At 41.4% G+C, this 25,011-nt stretch overlaps 2 protein-coding genes across 2 annotated transcripts in view; both read right to left on the bottom strand.

The window, feature by feature from the left end:
• The window catches only part of LOC140992408 (BCL-6 corepressor-like), a 39,882-nt gene extending 26,438 nt beyond the window's left edge, over positions 1 to 13,444 (bottom strand). The window contains exons 1-3 of the mRNA XM_073462714.1: positions 13,011 to 13,444; positions 8,541 to 8,620; positions 1,343 to 4,993 (exon numbers count right to left, since the gene is read on the bottom strand). Of these exons, the coding sequence (XP_073318815.1) occupies positions 1,343 to 4,993; positions 8,541 to 8,543 (3,654 nt within the window). The 5' untranslated portion in view covers positions 8,544 to 8,620; positions 13,011 to 13,444. The remainder of the gene's footprint in view (positions 1 to 1,342; positions 4,994 to 8,540; positions 8,621 to 13,010) is intronic.
• A 6,908-nt stretch (positions 13,445 to 20,352) lies between these two features.
• Positions 20,353 to 25,011, bottom strand: part of LOC141020391 (uncharacterized) — a 5,109-nt gene continuing 450 nt past the window's right edge. Inside the window, exons 1-4 of the mRNA XM_073495447.1 lie at positions 24,794 to 25,011; positions 23,353 to 23,496; positions 22,516 to 22,622; positions 20,353 to 21,710 (exon numbers count right to left, since the gene is read on the bottom strand). The exon at positions 24,794 to 25,011 is cut by the window's right edge and continues 450 nt beyond it. Of these exons, the coding sequence (XP_073351548.1) occupies positions 21,606 to 21,710; positions 22,516 to 22,622; positions 23,353 to 23,496; positions 24,794 to 25,011 (574 nt within the window). The 3' untranslated portion in view covers positions 20,353 to 21,605. The remainder of the gene's footprint in view (positions 21,711 to 22,515; positions 22,623 to 23,352; positions 23,497 to 24,793) is intronic.

The raw sequence follows: 25,011 nt of genomic DNA, 5'->3' as shown, positions 1-25,011 counted from the left end.
CGTGACACCCTTAGTCCTCATACATAACTCCCACCACATCCCACATCCGGAAAGAGCCGGCTAATGTGAAAACATATCTTTTTGTTTCCATTGTTTTTGGAAAATGGTCACAAAAGTGAATAAAACCTTTTGGGTTATGGTAGTCCTTTCCATTTTGGCAAAAAACTTGGATTCATCAACCCGAACTTTAGACAAGGGAACTATGATGGGGGCAAATAAGTCGGGGCATCACAATTTTGATTCTAAATCAAAAATCAATCAGAAGAGATTTCAATTTTGATCATCAAAAGCAGGATCAGTGATTCTCCAAGTTTTTTTTCTCTCCACTTCCGCCTACTTGCAGATTTCCAATGAAAACCAAAACAACACCTCAAAGTTGACACAGCTAGCTTAGCATAGACCTTAAGCTGCACTTCCACCCCGTCTGAAGTGGGTGCATGAACTCAACCCCACGTCAAAGGTGTAAATAACGCCTTCTTAAATCAGTTTGGGATCTCAGGGCTTCAGAGTTATTAATTATGATAAAGAATTAAGAACAAATAAAGGGACATAAAAAAATACTGTCCTTAGAAGAGCAGAACTTGCTTGAGAATCTTCATGTTTTTAAGTTTTCTTCAGTGTCAAAGTATTCCAGTGATAGTTGTCTGAACATCCATGAGTACACTGCAGACAGGAAGCGCTAACAGCTAATTCGGCAAAAGTTTTTTTGGGTTTTTTTTGGTTGTTTTTTTATGTTTTAAAACAAGTCCCAAGCTACTTCAGTTGTTTAAGAGAATGCTGCAACTCTGTTTTACTGTGAATCTCAAGAAATGTTTTATGGATTACAAAACTTTAAGCTTCGGGTTACCCTCCAAGTTAACCCATAACAACACTTACAACAAACAGCTCATGAACATTTTTCTTAAAATACAACATTATCCTGCACACTTCATACTACTGTATCAGCCCCTTTTGGATTTCCCTGCAAGAGAACCGAAACCATCTGGGGTTGGAGAGAGAAACTTACTGAATTTATACAGTATAGTACTACACTGTAGAAGTACTTCTACAGTAAAAGTACTTCTACAGCGTTGAAAGAAATAATTTTACCTTGGGTCAAACCCAGAATTGTACAATAGAATAACAGTGAAGGGTAAGCCAGTGTGTGTGAGTTAAATTACTTTGATGAACAGTAAGCAGAAAAATCAATATCAGGAAACAAACCCAAACAGGCAGCGCCAATGCAATGATTACACTCCAGACCGGCAGTGAATATTAGATCTGTCCTCTGGACTGGACTATCACTGTTTTACGGACTAAGGAAGTGATGAATATAAAAGAGAGAATTTTATTTAGATCTTACCTGGAGTGCTCTCTGTTCTCTGCTCAGTTTGCTGGTGTCGGCGTAAAGCTCCGTAGTCACACATTTAATCCGATCCCCTACATAGCCGGATGAATTGGCAATGCGTTTCGTGAGGCTGGAGCGCCGGTTCTTGTTGCAGCTGAGGCCCTCATCTTCGTCTGCCAGGAGATCCATGCTGTCCTCGATGTCTTTCCTACCATCTCCACAGCTATCAATGGTGAGGTCAGAGTTTGGCGTCCCTCTTCCGGGCTCTAACTCACTGGAGGAAAAGCCTTTACACTGTGGGTTTTGGCTGACTTGTGTTTCTGGAGTCCGATCTGTTGGCATCAAGTCAAATCCTCCATTGGTAGGTTTGCCAGGTGAAAGGTGCTGACAAGTTGGGCCCAGAGAAAATTTGTTCCTATATGTTGGAACTCTTGGATTGTTATTCACACAGGTCTGGTTATTTCCTAAAGACTGGCCATTAGAAAGGGTATTTCCACAATTTGGACAACTTAAACAATTCTTTCCACATGCAGGAGCCCTAGGATTGAGGTTTCCACAAACTGGGCGTATGGCATTGCGGTCTTCACAATTTGTAAACCTGGGATTGATGTTCCTGCAATTAGGAGTCACAGGGTTGCTACTTCCAAGCGATGGACTGCTAAAAATCCTGGGTTCACAAGTTGGAGCCCTCAGATTTCTGCAACATGGACCCACAAAATTTATGTTGGCAAAATTTTTACTGTTTACATCTCCACTGTTACATACGGGACTTCTTGGGTTCACACACAGTGCAGGCCTGGTGTTCATAACTCCTCCTGCTGGAGCCCTGGGATTAAAATTCCTGCAAGCTGGTACCTGGGGACATAAAACTCTACATGCTGGTCCAGGACTGTCTGACTGACAGCTGCTGGTGACTGTACACACTGCTCCCATGATGTTAGAACTGTTACAGTCACCAGAATGATTTTCTTTGCTAACAGGACACAATGAGTTGCCATTTCTTGAAGGGCTCTGCTCAGGATTAACATGTTTATTGGGTGAGGCCTCTGACTTTGCTTCGTCACTACCACTCTTCCCATCAACACCATCATTCCTACCATTAGTGACACTTATCAAGTCCCCAGCACCAGCAGAGGGTCCACTTTTACATTTTCTAGAAAACTGCTGTGGAGAAGTTCGGGCACAGCTCATTGTCTGCTCCTCTGTGGTGTCCGGCAATGGACTAAGTGGCTCATCATTTTCCTGGATGTCCTCTGAGATCTCCTCATGTGGAGAGGGAGGTGAGGAAGAGTTGTGATGAGGAGGTCGTGGTTGGGAAGTGTGGGGTAGTAAGTCTTGTCTTTGCTCTGCTGCCTGGCTCAGAGGCAGGGCTTTTGGAGGCCATGGCTCTCTTTCTTGAATGTGATTACAGCCACTGGAACCATGCTTGGAGGAATCCTCTCTTATGGTAGATAGAGAGCTGGGCTTGTTGGTGGACAAATCATCATCTGCCTCATCCCGTACCAGGTCAATAAAGACTACATCATCTCTTGCAGAAGCAAAGCTTTTGCTTGAAGTCTTTGTAGTTTGGTTTGTGGACTTGTCCCTGTCATTGTCACTCTTGTGGGATCTGTCAGCATTCCAGGTTTTATCCTGGGTCGCAAGTCCATCAGGACCTGGGTTTGAGGAAACAGGTGGAGGGGCTATCCCCCGTGACTTCTGGTATGTCATGAAGTCACCCTGGTTTGAATGTACTCCATATGGAGGGCCATGTTTTGGTGCCATGCGAGATGGGTAAAAACTGTTGCTGCCAAGCAGGACTGGATGGGGATAGACAGGCCCTTTTCCTGGTATGGTCATACGTTGCAAAGACATACTCTCAGCAACTGAGTATGGGATGTAGCGGTTAGTGTAACCTAAGCCAGGAGGGAGGTAGGAGTCACCAAAGATTTGACTGGAGGAGTTTCCATTCTCCACACGAGGCTGCTGCTGTGTGTTAGCCTCTGGCTTCACAGGAGTCATGCTCTGTTTTTCAGGGCATGTATGAGCTTCTCCTTTACTGTTTGGATGGACTTTCTCCACATTAGTCGGGGGGACTCGTGGCCATTCAACTTTGGACTTTGGGGAAGGAGATGATGCAGAGGGTCTTCCCACTGCGACAGGGTTTTGACTACTGGTAACCTCAACTTTTGTGGAGCCAGGCGAGCTTTGAGGCTGTGGATGATGATCTACACTCTTATTTTTTATAATCCCGGAGCCTGTGCTGTGGTCAGAGCTGAGCGTTTGGGAAGGACCTGGAACAACCCAAGGAGAGGGTACAGTGCTAATCATGTCAGGACAATCTGGAGTCCTAACTGATGTGCCAACAACTGGGGGGAGACACTCCTTTAAGTGCCTGTCCTGACTGGCTAGCAGCCCATAACGAGATGGTGGTAAGTACCCTAACTTGCCCAGAGCCTCTAATTTGGAAGGTAATCCATTTGAGAAGCCTTCCATCTCTTTGGCAGACAGATCCAAAGGTTTTTCCCCAGGGTTTTTGGCAGGCGTTTGAGATACAGCTCTGTCCACTGGTGTCTTTGCAGGTGATGTGCACTTCTCTGCACTACAGCAGTCTGAGCTAGCATCTTTGGTTTTGTTGCTGCCTGAGTGCATGGGAGTGCAGTGCTCAGAGCTCAGGGGTGAGAAAAAGGGGTGAGACACGGAAAGTGAGGTTGAGGATGAGGAGGTGCTTCTGTAAAGTGACTTCTGGAGGTCTGTGGTGTTGGTGCTGAGAGGCTGGGGTTGGGGAACTGAGCAAGGAGGTCGGGTAACTGGAGGTGACTCTAAGGCACCAGTGCTAGCTGAACTGTTAATAGGGGCACCACCACTTCCACCTCCTTTGCTGCTAGGAGTGGTTTTGGTGCCACTGCTGCCTTGTTGTCGCTCAGCATGGTGGACAGATTGAGACTCCTGGTGGATCTGTGGACTGGTGCTGAAGGTAGAGTGTTCCTGATGTACCTGAGGACCCAGACCCTGTAAGGCCTTGTCCTGGCAGTGGGGCAGGGGTGAAAGGACAGCAGGAGTTGGATTTGCTGTATGGATTCTTATTGGAGGGCCCAGCGGGGATGAGATATGGGCCGGGGCATAATGAGGCAGGTAGAAAAGTCTCTCTTCCCCAGGTGTGCTACTCCCTGCCCCAGTGGAACACAGAGATTGATATGCCAGCTGCTGGTGGATAAAGGGCGATGGCTGGGACAGGAAAGAGGCCTTGTATGCCATGTCCAGGAAGGGGTACATTGTTGCATCAGCATAAGGGCTGATCCAGGGCAACCTCAGGAAGCTGCCAGCACCATTCAAGCTCAGTTCTGACTGCTTGTCACTGGGTAGACCTCGGCGGTCTAGCCCCAAGCCATTTCCCCCAGCAGGGACAAGTAGAGGTTTCTGCAACCCTGGTGGTGGGCTCTTATAGAGTCCAACATATCCATTTGCAGATTTATGGCCATCCAACAGGGTTACATCTGGCTTGTACAAGAGATCATAGCCAAGCGGGAGAGAAGTGCCAGCCTCCTGGGGCTTTTCACCAGAGAGCGGGTGAATGCCAGGGTAGAAAATTCCTCCGTGCGGGCGATAGGTTTCCCCCACCAGAGTGTTGCGGTCGATGCTGAGGGCAGCCAGCGGGTTCATCCTGTAAGATGCGCTGGCATCCACCTGCAAAACGGAGAAGAGAGACAAAGTAAGTAATGATCAGACTGGGGATTCGCTGCTATTGAACAGAACAATGACGGTACAACTGCGTTCTCATGTATACAGAAGTGACGCTTCATAACAAATTAAACAAAAAACTTAATTGATTGAGACCATAGAAAACTACGTTTAAAGTAGATCATTTATTAAACACTTCAAACATGTAGAATGTTTTGTATTCCCAGTTTCCCAGAAGCACCAGATATTCACAGGAACCAGCGGATCTTTGTCATATAGTTAAGTTTAAGTATAAAAGATAGGAAAAGGAGTATTCGGTCTTTGTAAGTGTTAGTGATCTTGAGGTGGTGTTCCTGGCTTTAGCAACCAAATGACACTCTAGAAACCAACAGGCCATGTGCTTGTAACCATGTAGTCAAATTACAAAGCCTTACCCCTGGTTTTCGAGTGCCATATTGCCCCTCAGAACAGATTTAGAGGGGTAGTGGTTGAAATCTCCACCTATGAAATGAGACAACCCTTCAAGACCCTTATACATAATCTCTTGTCGTTAATGGTGTTAATGTAAACCAGACATTTCCCATATGCTGTCTCTAGCCGTGGTGATTTCTCTTGTGTTACTGTGGCAACCCTTGTATTATTACAATGCATACTGCCATTTATCTGATGGAGGTACAACATTATTCAATTATTATCTATTACTATTATTACTATTCCTGGCTTTGCTTGTCTACATTAGTATCCAAACATGACTGCTACTCAGCGCAGTGTTGTTTCGATTATTGAAAATATTCAAACTCTTTTCTTTATTCTCCCATGGATAAGTCAGAACACACTACACTTGCTCTGGTTTTAAAAAGTGGGCGTCATAAGCATTTTTAGGTGGCCCTTGGTCATAATAACCCAGCCCCAACAGCCCCTGACGTAAGCTGTTCTTTATTCTAGACAATCTTGTGTTGGTGCCACTCTGGCACCAGTTTTCCTGGCCGCAAAGAACTGGTTCCAGAGTAGGCACTGGCTCTGAACCAGCACCTGAAGCACCTTGGTCAAAAAGCAGTATTGTTTTTTACCTGGCTGCTAGTGCTGCATTATAGGCTAGCATTAGCAACCTGTGCTCCTACCCTGCCAGTCTGCACTGATATCAGAGGAGCGGTACCAACTGCAGCAACTTCACTGATGGACTTTCATGTCATCAAAGGGAAATACATAAAAATGCGGGGCCGTCATGCACAAATCAGCAACAACAATGCACTAATGTATCTAGTTAGCTACTGAGACGTCAGTAAACTAGTAATGATTGTTTTCTGCTTGTTATTAAGAAAAGGACCACAATACATTGAAACGACTGAGATTTTGAAGTGTGCCTCTGAAAAACCTTTGTTCGGAGGGCGAAGAATCGTGACACCCTACCCCTCGACGTGAATGTACGAAACAGAGGGGGAGGACTAAATGCTAGAGGTAAGCAAGGAGAGTTTTGGGATTGAGCCAATATCCTGAATGATTAACCATAGTTAAATGTTTTAAAATTGCTCTGAGGCGACTTAAATGACCTTTTGACACAAACAGCAGTTGATCTAAACAAACAGGACTCTTATTGGGAATTTGCTTTAGGTGCACGCATTCACAACCAAGCATCCAACACTGTCGCTGCAATACACACTGCAGTATTGATTAAATCTGGACAACTCTCCCTTTCTTTTTTTTTTTCACAGGAAAAACTCTTCAATAAGCCAGTGCATTGCACATGGTTACATTTTCATTCAAGGACTACCAGGAATGAAGGAAAAAAAGAATCTCAACTACAGGAAACGAAGCCTCTGATTTCATTTTTCCTTTCATGGAGAAAAATAAGAGCAGCCTTTTTTTTTTTTAGTATTCCTGTATGACATACGACGCCCAGAGCTACTCTTTCACTCTCCCTCGACAGGAAACAGAGAGACAGGGAGAAAAGAGGTGAGGCAAGGGTGAGAGAGAGAGAGAGAGAGAGAGAGAGAGGAAAAGAGAAAGAGGAAGCCTGAGATAAACAAAGAGAGAGCGAGAGACAAAGGGAAAGCACGGCCGTAAGAAAGAGAGAGAGAGAGCGTCAGGGAGAGCAATATTGAAAGGAAGAAAAAACAGCCTAATTGAATTTCCTGTCACACGGCGACGTGAACCATCTCTGATTGGCTATCAGCCGCAGGGCCATTAGGAAATTATCCAGACAGCTGGGTGGCCGCCTGAGATGTGGAGGAAGAGAGATCCTTCACTCCTTCTGTTTTTTCAGGGCACCAAAAGACAAAAAAGAAAGAGATCGAAAACAGTGGCTGGAGGAAAATTAAACTCTGAATTAATGAAAAGAATGAGACAAACACATTTTTCTTATATTAAGCTGAGCTTTTTATAAACAAGAGGAGGACAACGTGATGGAAGCTGTCAGTTACCACAACTGGTGTTATGTGAAATGACGTTGGGAATGACTGTGGCTTGAAATTCTCTGGTGCAATATTTTCGTACATAACTTGATGAGCACTGGATTTAAAAGTAGTCACTGGATGTACACTGTTGGCATAAGCCTTCTCCTGTCCTTCTCCCTTCAGCTATCTGTGTTGTCGTTTACAAAATCTCCATCAGGACGAGAAACAACAGCAAGAACGTTATGTCTTCACAGGAAGCCAAGTACATTTCTCATGCATCAATATTACATACAAAGACATGGACAGATGAAAATTTGTCAAATTTGTCATTCACATGTTCCAAACACGTTGAAAATATTCAACTTTCAGTGAAAAATGTGTGTGTTGTGGGGCTTTGCCAAGTGAGCCAGATCCAGACCGTATGGAGGAATAAACACCTGGAGTCATATCAGATTCTGCTCTGATCCGGAGGAGAGCTCAGAGATTACTTTTTAACTTTTGGGATTACAAAGAGGATTTATCTTCACTCCTGCTTATCAACCTGACTGCAGCAGTGAGCCGTGGAGGTATACTTTACTTCACGAACGCTAAATGTTTTCAATACCGATACCGTTACCTTGACTTTGATACCAGTTCCTGAATACTTTTTTTGATCCCTTTTCTATGAAATCCTTTTTAACAAAACATGTGGTGAGCCCCGACTTTTGGTATAATTTAGTGTTTTTCCTGCATGCCTCAAGACAGCCAATCAGATCTTGTCACAATAAGCATGCTGCATGCTTATTGGCTCACTGATGATGAGATTAACTCCTTAGGTATTGAAATTTGGTATCAAATGACAAGACATTTTTGGATACTCGGTAGTATCGAGGCAATTCAGTCGGTGCCATAAAAGTATTGACGTTCAATACTGAGGTCTATCCCAGACACTATTTTGCAGTGGCACCATCGTGGCTGAGTGTCACCCAAGAAACATGTGACATGTCTTTCATATCAGTGCGTCGGACAACATACATGCTGATATCAACATTACAGTATCTGTGACAGGCCAATATTGGTTGATAAAATCAGCTTAACAATATGTTGATCGGGCTTTACAAAATAAAAATGAACACACAAAGTAGTTGTGCACTTGGTCTTGACTTGACCTTTGACCTCACCATGCTGTAAGCCTGCAGTCCTCTGGTTTCTGCTTCAGACGGGACTGTCTGCCTGGAGGACGCCGCTCAGTCCGCCATGTCTGAAAAACCCGGAGAGGAAGTCATCAAAGACCGAAACCAACACTGAGGTTTCTGTACCTGAACAGAGATCTCCCTCTGTGATAGAAACTGTTTGCAAACACATTCCCACCACATTTTATGTTTTATTATTGTAAAAGTCTTTTTAAAACCGGAGCCGGGAGGTTTCCTTTAGAACAAACTTGACCTTATGTCTCCTCTTTTAACGACCACATTCATACCAGCATCCTCCTTCTTCTTGCACATCCCATTTCCTACAAAACTGATGGTTTTAAAAATGTCCGCACTAAAACACAACAGGTATCCTCTAAATATGTGAGCTCTATATTTATATATATTTTCTCTATATATAATTTCTCTCTTTTGTTGTTTATTGTTGAATCACTGCTGATGTTTTATTTTTGGTGAATATTATTTGAACTTTGAAAGATTCAAGCTGTTGGTGTAAAATATCTTTTTAAAGACGAGTTTGTCAGGATATAAGTCAGTAATGAAAAAATGTTTAAAATGAAAATCTGATCTTGGATCTGGAGAATTGTGACACCACTAGTTGATTGTGAAGGTGGAGAAATGTGGACGAAAGGCAAAAACCAAGAGACGAAGACCCATTTCTTAAAGGGATAGTTCGGATTTTTTGACATGAAGTTGTATGACATCCTCACCATCAGTGTCGTGCATCAGCAGTGACTTTTCCCCCACTGCGTCCTGTGAGCCGAGGTCTGTCCCGCTGTTGTTGCTGAAGAAAGTAGTTACGGCTAGTTTGCGGGGTCATGAAGATAAAGCGTTTTGCTTCAAAAAACAATATCCGTTCAAAAGAGTTAAACATTTGCATCACAAAATCGTTTACGACAAAATAGTCAGACCTCACGATCACCTGGCACTACTTCCCCTCCCTTCGTATCACTGCGCGCTTCTGCCTGTTGACACACGGCACCACTCCGTCAGCTGTTTCACGGTGTTTACATGCTCGGATGGTAAACGTAAATATGTCTGACTACGAAACGAGTGATGAAGACATTCCTTTTACCACAGAGCCAAAGGGATATCTTTATGAACCCGAATACACAGACACCGAGCTTCGTCAAATGGAGTTAGAACGGGCAGAGAGAGAGGAGAGACAGAGAAGCGGTCCAAGCTGAAGTTGGACCTGTACAGACAGTACATAGTTGCTGACAATAATAATAACAGCAGTCATCATATAAAAAGGCACCGTCTTTAGCTTGTAGATAGTTGTTCTTACCTGGGGTCGTGGCACAGCAGTGCTCTTCAAAACATGTTTCTTCCTCTTTCCTGGGCGTGTAGGAACATAATCGTCCTTGCTGAAGTGTGCACTACACACACGAAGCTTTTTCACCCTTGGCAGTCTCGCTTCAATGTTCAAGCCTATGGCAAGAAGCCAAAGTTGCCTAATAGCAATGTCCGTGACAGGAAAGCGGTGAAATATATACGGCGACTTGGTGTGATCTTTGTTGTTGCAACCCGGATAATCGCAAATCCGCACCATTTTTATATATCCTCTTGTCCAATAATCTCGCTAGTACTCACATTAGCTCTCACGTTAGCTCTCTCGCACATCCGAGCATGTAAACACCGTGAAACAGCTGACGGAGAGGTGCCGTGTGTCAACAGGCGGAAGTGCGCAGTGATACGAAGGGAGGGGAAGTAGTGCCAGGTGATCGTGAGGTCTGACTTTTTTGTCGTAAACGATTTTGTGATGCAAATGTTTTACTCTTTTGAACGGATATTGTCTTTATCTTCGTGATCCCGCAAACTAGCCGTAACTACTTTCTTCAGCAACAACAGCGGGACAGACCTCGGCTCACAGGACGCAGTGGGGGAGAAGTCACTGCTGATGCACGACACTGATGGTGAGGATGTCATACAACTTCATGTCAAAAAATCCGAACTGTCCCTTTAATTTATACACTTTAGGGTCCTTTGCAGTACGCTGAAGGAGGAGGTCTAAATATAAAAAATGTTAGCTTGTTATGACGAACAGACCATAACGACGAAAGATAATTTTGCCTTGAAAAATGTTGCATTTCAACCTCTTAAAACCGCTCAAAAAACAGGATAATAAATAAATGAAGACTTGGTTCTATTTTCTGGATTCACAAAACCAAAAGAAGCTGAAAACAGTTTGAGATGTTTAAATTCTGCAAAAAGTCAATGGAGTTTGGTGCGCAGGAAAAGCACACTCAGCGAGGAAAGACAGACAGAAAACACACACACACACACACACACACACACACACACATACTGATGTCCAACCTTGTAACATCGCTGAGGACGGTGAGCTGTGTGTGTGTGTGTGTGTGTGTGTGTGTGTGTGTGTGTGTGTGTGTTTTATCACCCAGCCGGAGGACTGATAAGGCACGTCGCCTCGTTTCCCGAGGAAGTCATAATCCAGCAGAGAGAAAACGTATCGGCGCTGCTGCTCGACACACACACACACACACACACACACACACACAGACACACACAGACACACACACACACACACACACACACACACAGACAGACACACACACACACACACAGACACACACACACAGTGATTGATGGCTGTTAGGGAGCTGGGATTTCAATAACGGCTCTTATCTCCAGACTATTGAAGGACAGCTGTGTGTGTGTTTGTGAGTGTGCATGTGTGTGTGTGGTTTGAAGGATGAGCATGGACCACACACACACACACGTGCGCATGCACACACACACAGCTGGGTCTACTCGCAGGGAATTTTATTGGCAAATTTAAGCTAAATTTATGTCAAAAACAGGCCGAACACAACAGAACTTAACGATCCTTAATCACTGACGAGGCCGAGCTGAGATTAAATTTAAGGAAATAACAGTTAAAAAAATAAAATCTAACAAATAAGAGCAGGAAGATAACGAAGGTGCCAGATCGTCCTCAGTGTGGTTTCAAACACTGATTCATCTGTGAGTGAATATTCTGGGATTAATGTGAGTCACTGATTTTTAAATGTCGCACAGTCCAACAACTGATTTTTTCCGTCAATCCGTCATCTGACAAATCTCCTGACGACCGCCAAAACACATCGTACAAACAGAGTCGTCCTAAAGTTACACTCTGTTTGGTACAGACAACATTAACAAGTTCAAACGTGTCGTATGAACTCAACACTCGTTTAACCTGATATCTGAACATTAGAGTTGAAATATAATAAAGTTAACTACAATAAAATATAACGACGACCTGAGGCGCCAGATGGTGTTTTAAAAAGTCCCATCTGGGAAACAGGGCAGACATTTTCAAAAAATACTTGGCCGGTGATTAGATGTAGGCTTGGGCTGATTAGATATTATCGAATATCGCAGTATTTGCCATCATACACAATATTTTTCACAATATCGAACAGCTGTTACGGCATCCTCAGGCTTTTATTTTGAAAAGAAAATGCAAACAAAGCTGTCGTGGCAGCTGAGGCAACAGGCGTTGATATTTTGGGGGCTACTAATCATTAACTGGCCTGATGTAGCGTCACGCACGCAGCGCTTTCACATACAGACACCAAGCGCTGCGTCTCTAAGAAGAACGCCAGCTCAGCAACTTTTCAATATTTTGGGTTTAGAGTGGGAGAAAGTGGCGACCAAGGGATTTGACAGAGACTACAAGTCGTCTTTGCCAGAAGACGATATCAGCTCTTGCCATATTTGGGTGTGACAACATCGTGATACATTTTCAGATATCGCCTTAATGTGATGAAGTCTTGAAGCTTCTGAATCACTTTTCCTTTGACTTTTCTTCTACCTGCAGCAGCTTGTTTTAGTAGTTTTAAATGTGTCTCAGGAGCCGATGAACCACGTCCTCATTTCTGTTTGTCAGGTTAAAAACCTCTGGAATTGTGGGACTGAAACACTGAAGCCGGCTGAAACAAACGAAAAGGTTCAAACATCCAGAAAAACCAAAGTTTTCATCAACAAAACACAAAATGAGAAGAGAGAACATGGAACCAGGAGAAGAGAAAGAGAGAGAGAGAGAGACACCTGGCTGGACTGGAGCACCTGTTGACTCCGCCCACTTTTGGGGGTTTCCAAAAAAAATTATATATATTATATATTTGTGCTATACATTTATATAAACTGTGAAAGTTTGATCCACATCAGGCTTCTCCACTTTGTTGAAAATACGACAAATACAACAACCTAAAGTCAGACAAAGCGTCCTCAAAGTCTCTGGAGTAGTTTTGTGGGAATATTTCAGGGATTTTCTGGCGTCTTCATACTGACAGAAAGTCAGATTTCACAGCAGACAGTGAAATCCCAGAGGACTATCACAGCAGTGTGAGCGTCCAGGTGTCAGGTCGCCAGGTAAAATCAACTCTACAGAAATATTAAGAAAACGACGAGTTAAATTTAAACACAACTCACCTTCTGGTCTTCTTCTGTGGTGTCCGGTCCAGTTCTTTATGATGTAATATCCATGAATCCATCCGGCAACAACAAGCAGAGTCCAAACACATCAAATCTCCTCTCGTGCTCAAGTAAATAAATCCATCCTCATCGATCTGCCGCGGGACGGGGGGCGTGGGCGCGCACGTGCACACACACACACACACACACACACACACACACACACACACACACACTGCCTTACAAATTTAAAATAAAGGTTTTTATGAATTAGGTTTGGCGTGAGAGCCACGCAGCGGCATGCTGAGCGCGCGCACACACGGGTCAGGAGAAGGTGTCCGGAGCTGAGCAGAACTCCGTTTGAAAAACATCAAATTTAAGAACAACAGCGATAAATGAAGTAATATTCCTCAGGGTGGCGCGGTCCACGTTTGTTTTCTTTCCGGTCCGGTCCGGTCCGGTCTGCCTGTCTGTCTGTCTGTCTGTCTGCGGGGTTTATCCTCCTCTTCCTCCGCACGGACTCTGCCTCCCTCCTCCTCCTCTTCTTCTCCTTCTTCTCCTCCTCTTTCTCTCCGCCACTCTCTCTCGCGCTACAAACCGTCAAGTTATCCAAAACATCAACCGTCGCGTTTCCGCTGCACGCCTTCAAAATAAAAGCACAGCGAAACAATCTCAGGCTTTGATGTGTGTTTCAGATACTTTGAGTAAATGTACCTTAACCCTCCTGTTGTCTTCGGGTCTTTTTGACCCGAAGACCCGCTTCAATACGTCAGAACTTTGGTTTTCTTCCATATAATTGCCTCAAAATTACATGGATGGTTCCACACTATGCTCTTTGCAAGTAAAATTAATTATGACTATTTTTTTTAAATTATGTGTGTTTTATTAAAATTTATAGCATCTGTGGTCTTCCCGGGTCAATTTGACCCGGCCACATTTAGTGGTGCAATGGGTCACACTATTGCGCTTTCCAGCACAATGAACATACACACACACACATACATGCACACACACATGTACACACACACACACAATGACCTCTAACACTCACTCTCACTCTCTCTCTCACACACACGCACACACACACACACACACACACGCACACACACACAGATACACACAACTTCAAAGCTACAGATGTGTAAACCTAATTTCATCACAACTTCTGATCTACCTACATGGGGCTACACACACGCGCGCACACACACACACACACAATGACCTCTAACACTCACTCACACAACACACACACACACACACACAACTTCAAAGCTACAGATGTGTAAACCTAATTTCATCACAACTTCTGATCTACCTACATGGGGCTACACACACACACACACACTCACACACATGCACGCACATGCAGATACACACACAATGACCTCTAACACTCACCCACACAACACACACACACACACACACAACTTCAAAGCTACAGATGTGTAAACCTAATGTCATCACAACTTCTGATCTACCTATATGGGGCTACACACACACGCACACATACATGCACACACACACACACACACACACACACACACACACACACGGACCTCTAACACTCACTTTCTCTCTCACACACACACACGCACACACACACACACACACACACAACTTCAAAGCTACAGATGTGTAAACATAATTTCATCACAACTTCTGATCTACCTACATGGGGCTACACACAAACACACAAGCAAACACACGCACACATACACACGCACACAATGACCTCTAACACTCACTCTCTCACACACACACACACACACACACACACACACACACACACACACACACAAACACACATGCACACGCGCACACACACGCACGCACAAACACAAACACACACACAGAACTTCAAAGCTACAGATGTGTAAACCTAATTTCATCACAACTTCTGATCTACCTACAGAGAGAGGAGGACAACAGAATTTTTTTTTAATGGTTTCAAAACAATATCCTGACTAAACTTTGACATATACCAGTCTGTGCATCAACATATGTGCCTCTGATCCTATCTAGAGTCAAAATAATTCATAATTCCTGCTTTTTTACTCAAAAATTAGGTATAATTCCATGGAAATTAGGTATATTATACCATACATTACAAAAATGTATGTAAAATTTGTGGTAATGTGTTGGAAACAAGTTGACTAAAAGGTATAACACAGAATTGTGTTATCATTTTATACTTCATGCTTTATAAACAGTCAAACAAGACCGGGTCAATTTGACCCGGGAGGACAACAGGTGTGACTATTTGCTGCCATTCAAAAAAATTAAGTGGTTTCAAAAAAATATCCTGACTAAACTTTGACATGTACCAGTCTGTGATATTCCATCTACTTGTGTGCCTGTGATCATAACCATAGTGAAAATAATTGAGAATTTCTGCTTTTTTTTACTCAAAAATGAGGTATAATTTTATGTAAATGAGGTCTATAATACCATAAATTACAAAAATAAGTGTAAAATATATGTTAGATATGTAAGATATATGTTCACTAAAAAGTTGAAACAAAAAAATTTGGTGACCATTTCATACCTCATGCTTTATAAGCAGTCAAAACAGACCGGGTCAATTTGACCCGGGAGGACAAAAGGTGCATAGTAAATGGGAAGACAATACGAGGGTTAACTAACATGACACAAATGTGTAAAGTAACTGTACTGAGGTAAAAGTACTGCAACATGTGGTGGATCAGAAGTATATAGTGGCTTCAAATGGAAGTACTCATAATATAAAGTAGTTCAGCTGAAGTACTTAGTTACTTCCACCCCAGAGTTTAACATGTTATAATTGGCCACATGTGTAATTCACACTCAAAACAAATAGGGGGCAGCATAACACTAGAACAACTGTAGGTGATGCTAGCTAGCTAGCGCCGACAGTAAACACGCTAACTTCGATTAAAGTCCTGAAGAACAATTTGGACCATATTTGAGTGGATGTTGTTTCTAAATTTCTCCATAGTTGTTATTGAAATTACCTCCAAATTGTTTCTTATAGCTTCGTTAGCTGTTAGCTCTGTTAGCCAAACACACCCCAGGAAGTTTACTGTGTGTTGACTTCTCATGCTAAGTAGCCTGCTAGCGACTGTGGCTGAGAGATAGATAATGAGGTAACGGCATAAGAAGAGGAGCTCTGTTGTAGTGAGCGCTTGCTTCAGTTTGTTAAGCGATGTTCGTACATAAACCCCCAAACTGGACGACGGGCACGACGTTAGTGTTGAGTCCAGGTTTTCATCTGAACCCAGGACATTGGTGGGTGATCTGCTCTAGCTGGTGAGCTAACAGCTAACAAGCTAGCTAGTGAGGATATTACCATGTGCCCAATGTCACAAAACTTAAACTCACCACACAGCTTTTGTTTGTATCAGCTCTGGATGCAGAGTCACTAATTAAGGCCATTTTATTAAAGTTACCCAGACGCGGTTACGTTACGCTGGAAAGACGTACAGGAAGCGCTTGCCAATTTGATGTAATTTGTATTTGTCACGTCAACGTCTCCAAGAAGTATTTTTATTACACCAATAAGCTTATTATTACTTTACTTTACTTTACTTTACTTTATGTTTTTACACTGTCCTTGTTGTATGTATTTTATTTTTGGACTTTGGCTTCCTGTTCAACAATTACAGCCAAATCTGGACAACATCCGTTGTTAAACATGAATTTTAATTCATGATTCAGATTAAATATAATCTCAGGTTTGGTATAAAACAATGTAAAGTAAATTGGAAATCTCTAAAAACTATAGTTTTACTGGTTTTATTTTGGAAGCAGAGCAGCAGTGATGCTGGGATGATTCTGGATCAGTGATGCCGACTTCACACACATCTGTTCCTATGAAGCTCTGAATTATGTTTTTATTTCAGTCTTGATTTTAAGAATGAAAACTGGACAAAATCAACTTCTTCATTTATATTACAAACTATATTTGTTTTTATTTATATGCCAACATTGGAAGTGAATCGTTTTCTTCTTCTACACTTCTCTCCCTCTCTGTCACAAACATCTGCTTTTATTTATGTTTTTATTTATGTTTTTATTTATGCTGATCAACAACCAAAACATAAATAATGCTAATTATAAAATAAATATACGATATAACAATAAAGTAAAACAAACAGCTCTCTCTCTCTCACACACACACACACTCAGTGTTCAGTTTGTAACACCACAGCTCCTCCATGTGGATCCAGACGGTACTGCAACACATCACATGACTGTAATGTGCTTAGTTACAGTTTTAAGGTACTTTACTTGTGTATGTCCATTTTATGTAACTTCACACTTCTACTCCACTCCATCTCAGAGGTAAATACTGTACTTTTTACTCCACTACATTTGTGTGACAGCTTTAGTTACTAGTTACTTTTCAGATTACCTTCCTGTCCAGTGAAAACCATGTATCTCCAGATGTGTTGATGTTGAATGTTTGTGATGAACTGACAGTGTTGTAAAAAGTACCCATACTTGAGTAAAAGTCTTAAAGTATCTGATGTTAAATGTACTCGAGTATCAAAAGTATCAGTAAAGTAACCATAACCATAATCCATATATGAACATGTATGTATAAACTGTATATTATGGGCATACACAGGTTTTGCTAACACTGTTGATTATTAAAAGGAAAACACAGTTCAGTTTCCTGCAGGCGACTGGACAGACACAGTGTGTGTGTGTGTGTGTGTGTGTGTGTGTGTGTGTGTGGACAGTCTGTCTGTCAGGTGACTGGACCACAGCTGGACTTGGTGTGATTCTGATGTCTCTGACCTGACCAGCAGACAGTCTGCTTCCACATGATGATGATGACATTGTGAAACCTGCTGATTCACACTGTCTGACAGGAAAACTACAAGAACAGCTGATTGACTCTCTGAGTCACTTTAAAATCAACCAAACTGAAATAAACATGTGAAATAAACTGAAGTGTGGAGTCTGAAAAAAGGAAGTGGTTTCTGAGTCCTTTCAGATGTGCTGCGATTTCACTGACTTAACATCACAATAACCTCTGGCACACTTTAAATGCTTATATATAAGTGTTTATAATAGCATTTTAAACATTTTATACTTTGATTATAAGACATAAAAGCACAGTTTATAGATTCATATCATACAGACACTCATTAACAGTTTACTATCATTTATGCAGCTGGATCTTAAAGTGAGAACAATGTCATATTACGGTTTATAAATTCTTTATCAGGCATGTTGTTTGGTTGTTCCCAAATGCTGCCAGAAGGCTGTGATCAAACTCAGGCCACGACAGTAAATACTGTATGTACAGTAATGAGATCAATTCTGAAAATGTTACATAAATCATCACTAATCACATCAACACAATTTTAACTGCTGAAAAGGTGCCCAGGTAGCTCACCTGGTAGAGAGCACACCCCACATTACGGGTTAGTCCTAACCCTTACCATAACCCCTTACCCAGGGTTCAGTTCCAGCCTGTAGCCCTTGCTGAATGTTGTCACCTTTTAACAACCGTTCAAACTTATACTTTTATTAATAAAACACTTATAATGCATTGTTGCACTTTAGATCCAGCAACTGCGAAAAGTATAGTTATTTGATAATAACTGCAAAAGTATTGAAAAACAACAACAAAGCCTAATAAAAGTTTAACAATAGTTTAGTTGGTTTAACTCAACATATGTTTTTGTCATGTTACAAACAATCATAAGGAGCTCTGCTAAATGCCCTAAATGTAAAGCTCAGAAGGATTTTATTAATGTTCTTAAGCTTCTACAAACTGTTAACAGTATCTTAAAAGTTCTTGTAAATGTTGTATATATTAATAATAATGTTTATGATGTGATTTTCTAACACTTATGTATTCTACCTATTAAATAACCCTTTTGAGGAGATTTTTAAGATAAATGTTTTTTTCAAAGCTCTCTAAAATGATTCACAGTATTTTAAACAGCTTTTTAAATGTACTAAAAATCAATATAGAGATCAGTATCGTCGACATACTCAGGGACTTTTGTACTTTTACCGAAGTAACACTTTTTTTTTTTACTTGTAATTGAGTATTTTTACACTGTAGTAATGATACTTTTACTTATATTAAATATCTGAATACAAATGATGAATAAAAAAGCTCAGAGCTGCTCAGTTACACACATATGATAAAATAAAGATGAAAGTAGTGATACCTGCACAATTTGTTGTGTCAAACCAAACTTCGTTGAGTTAATCACACGTTATGTTGGTCTGTTCAGGGCAGCAGGAAGAGGCAGAGCTTCAAGACGTTTCAACTTGTTGGGTAATTTTTTTTCGTAAGATGTGACCAAACTGTCAAGATGCCATTTACAGCTGGCTGAGACAACTTCACACCTCCAGCTGTGGTTTGGCAGATCTGCTGCTGCAGTCAAACATGCAACTGTAGTTTGGAATAAAAAACTAGAAAGTTTACAAGTTTTGTGGAGGTTTTAACCTTGTTTTCAATCTCAAATACGTTTGAAAAAGCTAGTAAAATGTCAGCATTGTGTCAAACTGCTAAGGTCAAACAGTGAAGCTCGCACACATGCCTCTCATTGTGGTTGTTCACACATTTGAAGGAAATCACACTGAAGACTTTGCAAGAAGCGGCACACCTCAAAGCTGTGACAACCAGTGAAATAAAACAGTTGAATTCTTGAGTCTAAAACGAAGCACAACACATTGGTAATATTTCATAAATACATAATATGTAAAAACATAAGGGTCTTTGGGATGGAATATCTCACTGTGGAAACATCATAAAGCTGAGTCTATGTGGGACGATGTTATTTTAAAGGTTAAATCTGATTTGGAGAGGTTTATCCGCCCACCATTTGATCAGCACATTTTTTCCTAACATTGTCCTCCCACAATGAAGCTCAACGGGTAAAAGTTCAACCTACAAACCCTCGCTGTTAGATCAGGAGGAAAATGCTAATGGACTGAAGCTAAAGCTGTGTCACGTTACTCAGTTCAGGACGTGTGAAGTGAATCGATATGCAGATGACTCTGACTTGTATATTGATGTTTCAATACATTTAAAAGGAGGTTTTTAAATATTATGTGTCCTAAAGTCTCAGACCTTGCAGACCTTTATGTGTTGTGTGTAGTCCAGGAATCTCCCCTGAAGAATTTCTTATACCCAAAACAGAAACTGTCATTTAAAAGAGATCACTTGAAACCTTTAAGAAAGTGAGATACACATCAGTTCTTAAGGGGAACTGTCATGTTGACAAGCAGTCTTTTGACTAAAATGATGTTTTCACATATTTCTACCAAACTTCAATAGAAGATGGGTCTCGGCCCAGAATAGGCCCTATTGACTTTTGGTGCAGATCCAGATAAAGTGACAGATCCAGGGATTTTATTTCTCACTTTTATTATGTGCAAAAGGACAGTTTCATTAACTTTTCAGGGAATAATAAATGGATCTTGATGAAAAAAAACAGGCATATATAGGTGGGTGGTCTAAATAAAATCCACATTTTCCTAATTTAAACATGTTGTATTTGATATTGGATTTAATTAAAGGGGACTGTTGGGCCTTAGCAGAGGTTTGCACTCTACTGAGTGCCAGTCTAGTTTGGATGTTTGGTTTTATTATTCCATTTTTTTTGTGAAATGAGTCTTGAGCCTGTAGTCAGAACGTTACTTGCTGAAAAGTTGGAGTTGGACGAATTTAAACACTGTTGAGTAATCAAAACACTCATAAGATGACTGACATTTGCCAACTAAGGTCTAGAAGGTCCAAAGTTGCACAATAAACAGGAAGTATTTTACAGTAATTGTGATACATTTTAAACTGAAGGCAGTTCTGAGGTCACACTACTACTATCACAGCGGTCTCTTCAGAAATCAAAAGAAAGAGAGGAAGAAAAAACAGATGAGAGAACTTTACAGGATAGTTACTGCGTGCTGATTATCTTGACACACTGAGTCACTGATCTGGGGTGAATGAAGCCAGTCAGTGGTTGAAGCTGTGACAACAAAACAGGAACTGAGCTCTGAGCTGCAGCTTCATCCCTCCTACAACAGAGCCACAGACCAAACTCAGGTCAAACCACAAGACTCATGTCTATTTGGGGATTTTCTGTATAAAAGTCAAACTGGGCCTCAGAGCTGCCTGACTCCATGTCCTGACACAGGTGATCTGCAGGTCATCAGAAGTCTTTTTAGACTGAACATGAAGCAAATGTTCATCTAACTTTATTCACATTAATTCAAAAAGTTCAAGAACAACAGAAGCTGTGGTGAGGTTTTGGTTTGTCTCTCACGCATATAAATAAACATTCGGTTTCATTGACAGTTAATTTACTGGCGATGTCTGAAACCCCAAAAAGATGGTTTTCTGATGGCAACTCCTTTAACCATCTGGAGGGAAAATATTCTGTCTGATGGGGACGACAGTGTAAGCTAGGTTCAGGTTAAAGAAAGATGGTTGTCAACATTGACAACTCCTCCATCGGTCAGGAAGTACAAAGACCAGCACCGTCAGACATAATCAGTCCTCTGATTGGTTTGTCTGTAGTGTTTTCTTGAGGTAGTGCAGCAGACACCATCTAAAAGTCAAATATAAATGCTACAGGTAACTGGGCTGCTGTCCAGGTGTCTCAGGTGTCAGTGTTGAGGCAGCGTGGGTCGAGGAAGCTGAGCTTTGTAGTAAATACACTCTGAAGGAGGAGCAACCGGCGGGGGGGCTCTATCCAGCTGGATCTCCTCGTACTGAAACACACAACAGGAGGACTGAGTTCAGTACAAAGTACATGTGGAGTACTATTGAAAAGATTATTAGCAGCTGTAGAATAAGAGCAACAAAAGCTGGAGAACGAGTAATAACAGTAATGGCTGCTGTATTACCAGTAGTAATACGGCCTGTTGTAGCAGTAGTACTGGTACCAGTAGCAGGAGTTACATTTCAACAATGTGAGAAGAATTTTTATTAGCTCTGTTAGCAATTGTTGTACTGTAGCAGAAGGAGAAGTAGCAGCAGCTGGTAATAGCATTAGCAGTCAAGCTAATGCACTGACAATAGCAGTAGCATTAGCTGTGTAAGCTGCATTGACTAATAGTAGCATTCACATTGGCTGTAGTAGTAACTAGTAGTAACATTATTAGTAGAAGTAGCGACTAGTAGTGACTAGTCAGAAGTGGCTAATAGTAGCATTAGCAACAACATTAGCGGTAGATGTAGTAGTAACTAATGCATTGCCTTGAAGTAGCAGTGCCTAGTCATAGAATTAACAGTAGCATTAGCAATAGAAAAAGCAGCAACTTGTAGTAGCATTAGCAGTAGAAGAGGCGATTAATAATAGCATTAGCATTAGCAATAGAAGTAGCAGTGACTAATCATAACATTAGCAGTAGGAGCAGCAGTGACTAATAGTAGCATTGGCTGTAGTAGCTAATGTATTAACTTGCAGTTGGCGTAGCAGTAGAAGTAGCAGTGACAAGTAGTAGCTTTAGCAATAACAGCAGCAGTAGTGGTATTAGTAGCAGTGGTGTCAGTCTGTAGCAGCAGTGTGTCTACCTGCGGTGTCTCCACGGTCTCCAGGTTCTCACAGTCGAAGCGATGAGATTGATTCACCTGGTTGTTGCAGTTCTTACTCTTCAAACACAGAGACTTAAATACCAAACCTGCAAAGAGAGCGTCAGATGAGTCACTTCACCTGTAAACACTACGTCACACTAAACTTCACTTAACTTACGACAGGTTTTTAACTTAACTTTGACGCAAACACTGTTGGTGTCAAGTGTGGAACATAACTTCGTCACATACTTAACTTACTTTAGATATTTAACGCAACTTTTACATAAACATGGTTCATTACTTACGTTAAACGTAATAACATACTTGGACTTACAGGACTGTCGGGAGACTGAGGGTCCTGTCCCATGTGAAACTACACACTTAACTTATGTTATGTATTTAATGTAATTTTATGAAAACAAACTCGTTTTTCATGAGAAACATAAGCTAAGTAACGTACTTAAGTTACGTCCAGTATTTCACATAAATTATATGTAAACAAGCACTGTGAGTGATTTGTGTTGAACATAACTTAGGTAACGTATTTAACTTAGATCATGTCTTTAATGTAACTTTAATGTAACAACAAGACTGTCAACCAGGTTGCTTTTATGGGTTTTAGGAGCAGAAAAGTTGTAGATCTTTCTTTTATTAATGAACCACTGGCTGATTTACTGTTGTGACACATGATGTGGTCATTTAAAGCGGTTCAGGTTAACAGTTAACTTCTGAACAAGCAGCACAATAACGTGATGCCTGTGAGCTGAAGTACACATGCAGGTATTTATAGTGCAGCACCACAAAGTCTTCTGGGGTAAAAGTAGAGAACAGACTCACCGATAACCACTAAGGAGAGGAGGGCGTTCAGGGCCAATGAGCTGTACGTGATGACATCATTCTGCCATATTCTGCTGCTGTGCTGTTGGTCGTTTGCTTCAGAGTGGCTGGAAACATCTGGGATGAAGGAGTTGTTGGATGGAGCTACAGGAACACAAGGAAAAGAAAGGAGACAAACACCTGATCTGATCAAATGTCTGCAGAGTAGTTAAAGAAAATTCATTCTTAGAAATTGCTGTTGTGAAACGTCACTTTTAGCTTCTGACATGTTTGGACGACACTTTGATAGTTTCAAGTTTACTGAAGTGGGCATGATTGTCAGATTGTTTTAGGGAAGTTATTAGTGGAAGAACTACAGAAATGTGTGTGGTGTCAGATGGTGTAACACAAAATGAGTCAATTTCCTCTGGTGTTAAAAAGTAAAGCTTGCACATGAATGCGTGACCAACAGCATGATGCTGCTGACATTTGCAGAGTGCTTACAGATTGCCTTTTTGAAAGCAGGCGTCTACTCCGTTAGCTTTACAGCCGTCTTTATTTCAGGTTGACTGAACCCTTCCAGCGGGCAGGACTGTCAGACCTTTGAGAATGTGCTGGATACAGTGGACACTTGTAATCTCTCCTGGGGAACGATTCTTACATCCAGTGACTTCTGAATGGATAAAATGTCAAAGTAAACATGACAACAGAGACCTCAGCTCTGAAACGAGCAGTTCACCCAAAAATGAAAATTCAGTTTGATTTGACAATATTTACCCCCGCGTGGACGTGCAGCCGATTCAGAGAGCCTGAATATTAAAATCAACAGAAAGCAGATCCATGATCAGCTCCAACCAGAGTCCAATGTCCACTCCAATGAAGAGGCAGGAAAGGTCCAAGTACCTCAAAACTTTACTTAAATACAGCATGTGAGTAAATGTACTCAGCTACCTTCCAACACTGATTAGTGTAGTAGCAGTAAAAGTGGAGTTGTAGTATTTGTAGTAGTTCTAGTATTAGCTTTGGGAGTAGTTGTAGTTGTAGTAGAAGTAGAGTTATAGTTGTAATAATTTGTAGTTCTGCTCAGAATCACTTCTATTGTCGAGTAAGTTGACACATAGGAGGAATTTGCTGTGGTCTGTGCAAAACAGCAAACAACACTACACATATTTAACAGACAAAATAAAACTATGAAAATATAAATAGAGTGTGACCGATTTTAAAGTAGGTGAAGACCGTCCAGATTGGATGATGGTATATATATATACATATATATACCATCATCAAATCTGGACGTCATCAATTCTACTAATGGTATATATATATATATATATATATATATATATATATATATATATATATATATATATATATATATCCTTTAAAGTCCAGACTGTATGAGAGAGGATTTCAGCATTAAAACAGCAGAAGCCAAACACTTGATAGAAAAGGCGGTACTCACCTGAGATGATGCGGAAAGTGTCTACGAAAATAATGTTGTCGTTGTTCCTCTTGGCACAGAAATACAGCCTGCAGTCCTCTGCTGTGATGTTTCTGATCACAAGTCTATTTCCCTTGATGGCTTCATATTTGGTGTTGGAAGGGTAAACGAAGTACTCGTTACCATCAGCCGTATTACTGTGAATTTGGACGATGCGAGCTCTGACCTGGCTGTGTATC

Source organism: Pagrus major, chromosome 24 (genome assembly GCF_040436345.1).
Source record: "Pagrus major chromosome 24, Pma_NU_1.0".
Classification (NCBI taxonomy): Eukaryota; Metazoa; Chordata; class Actinopteri; order Spariformes; family Sparidae; genus Pagrus; species Pagrus major.
Note: the sequence above shows the minus strand (reverse complement) of the source record. Positions and strands in the feature narration are given on the sequence as shown.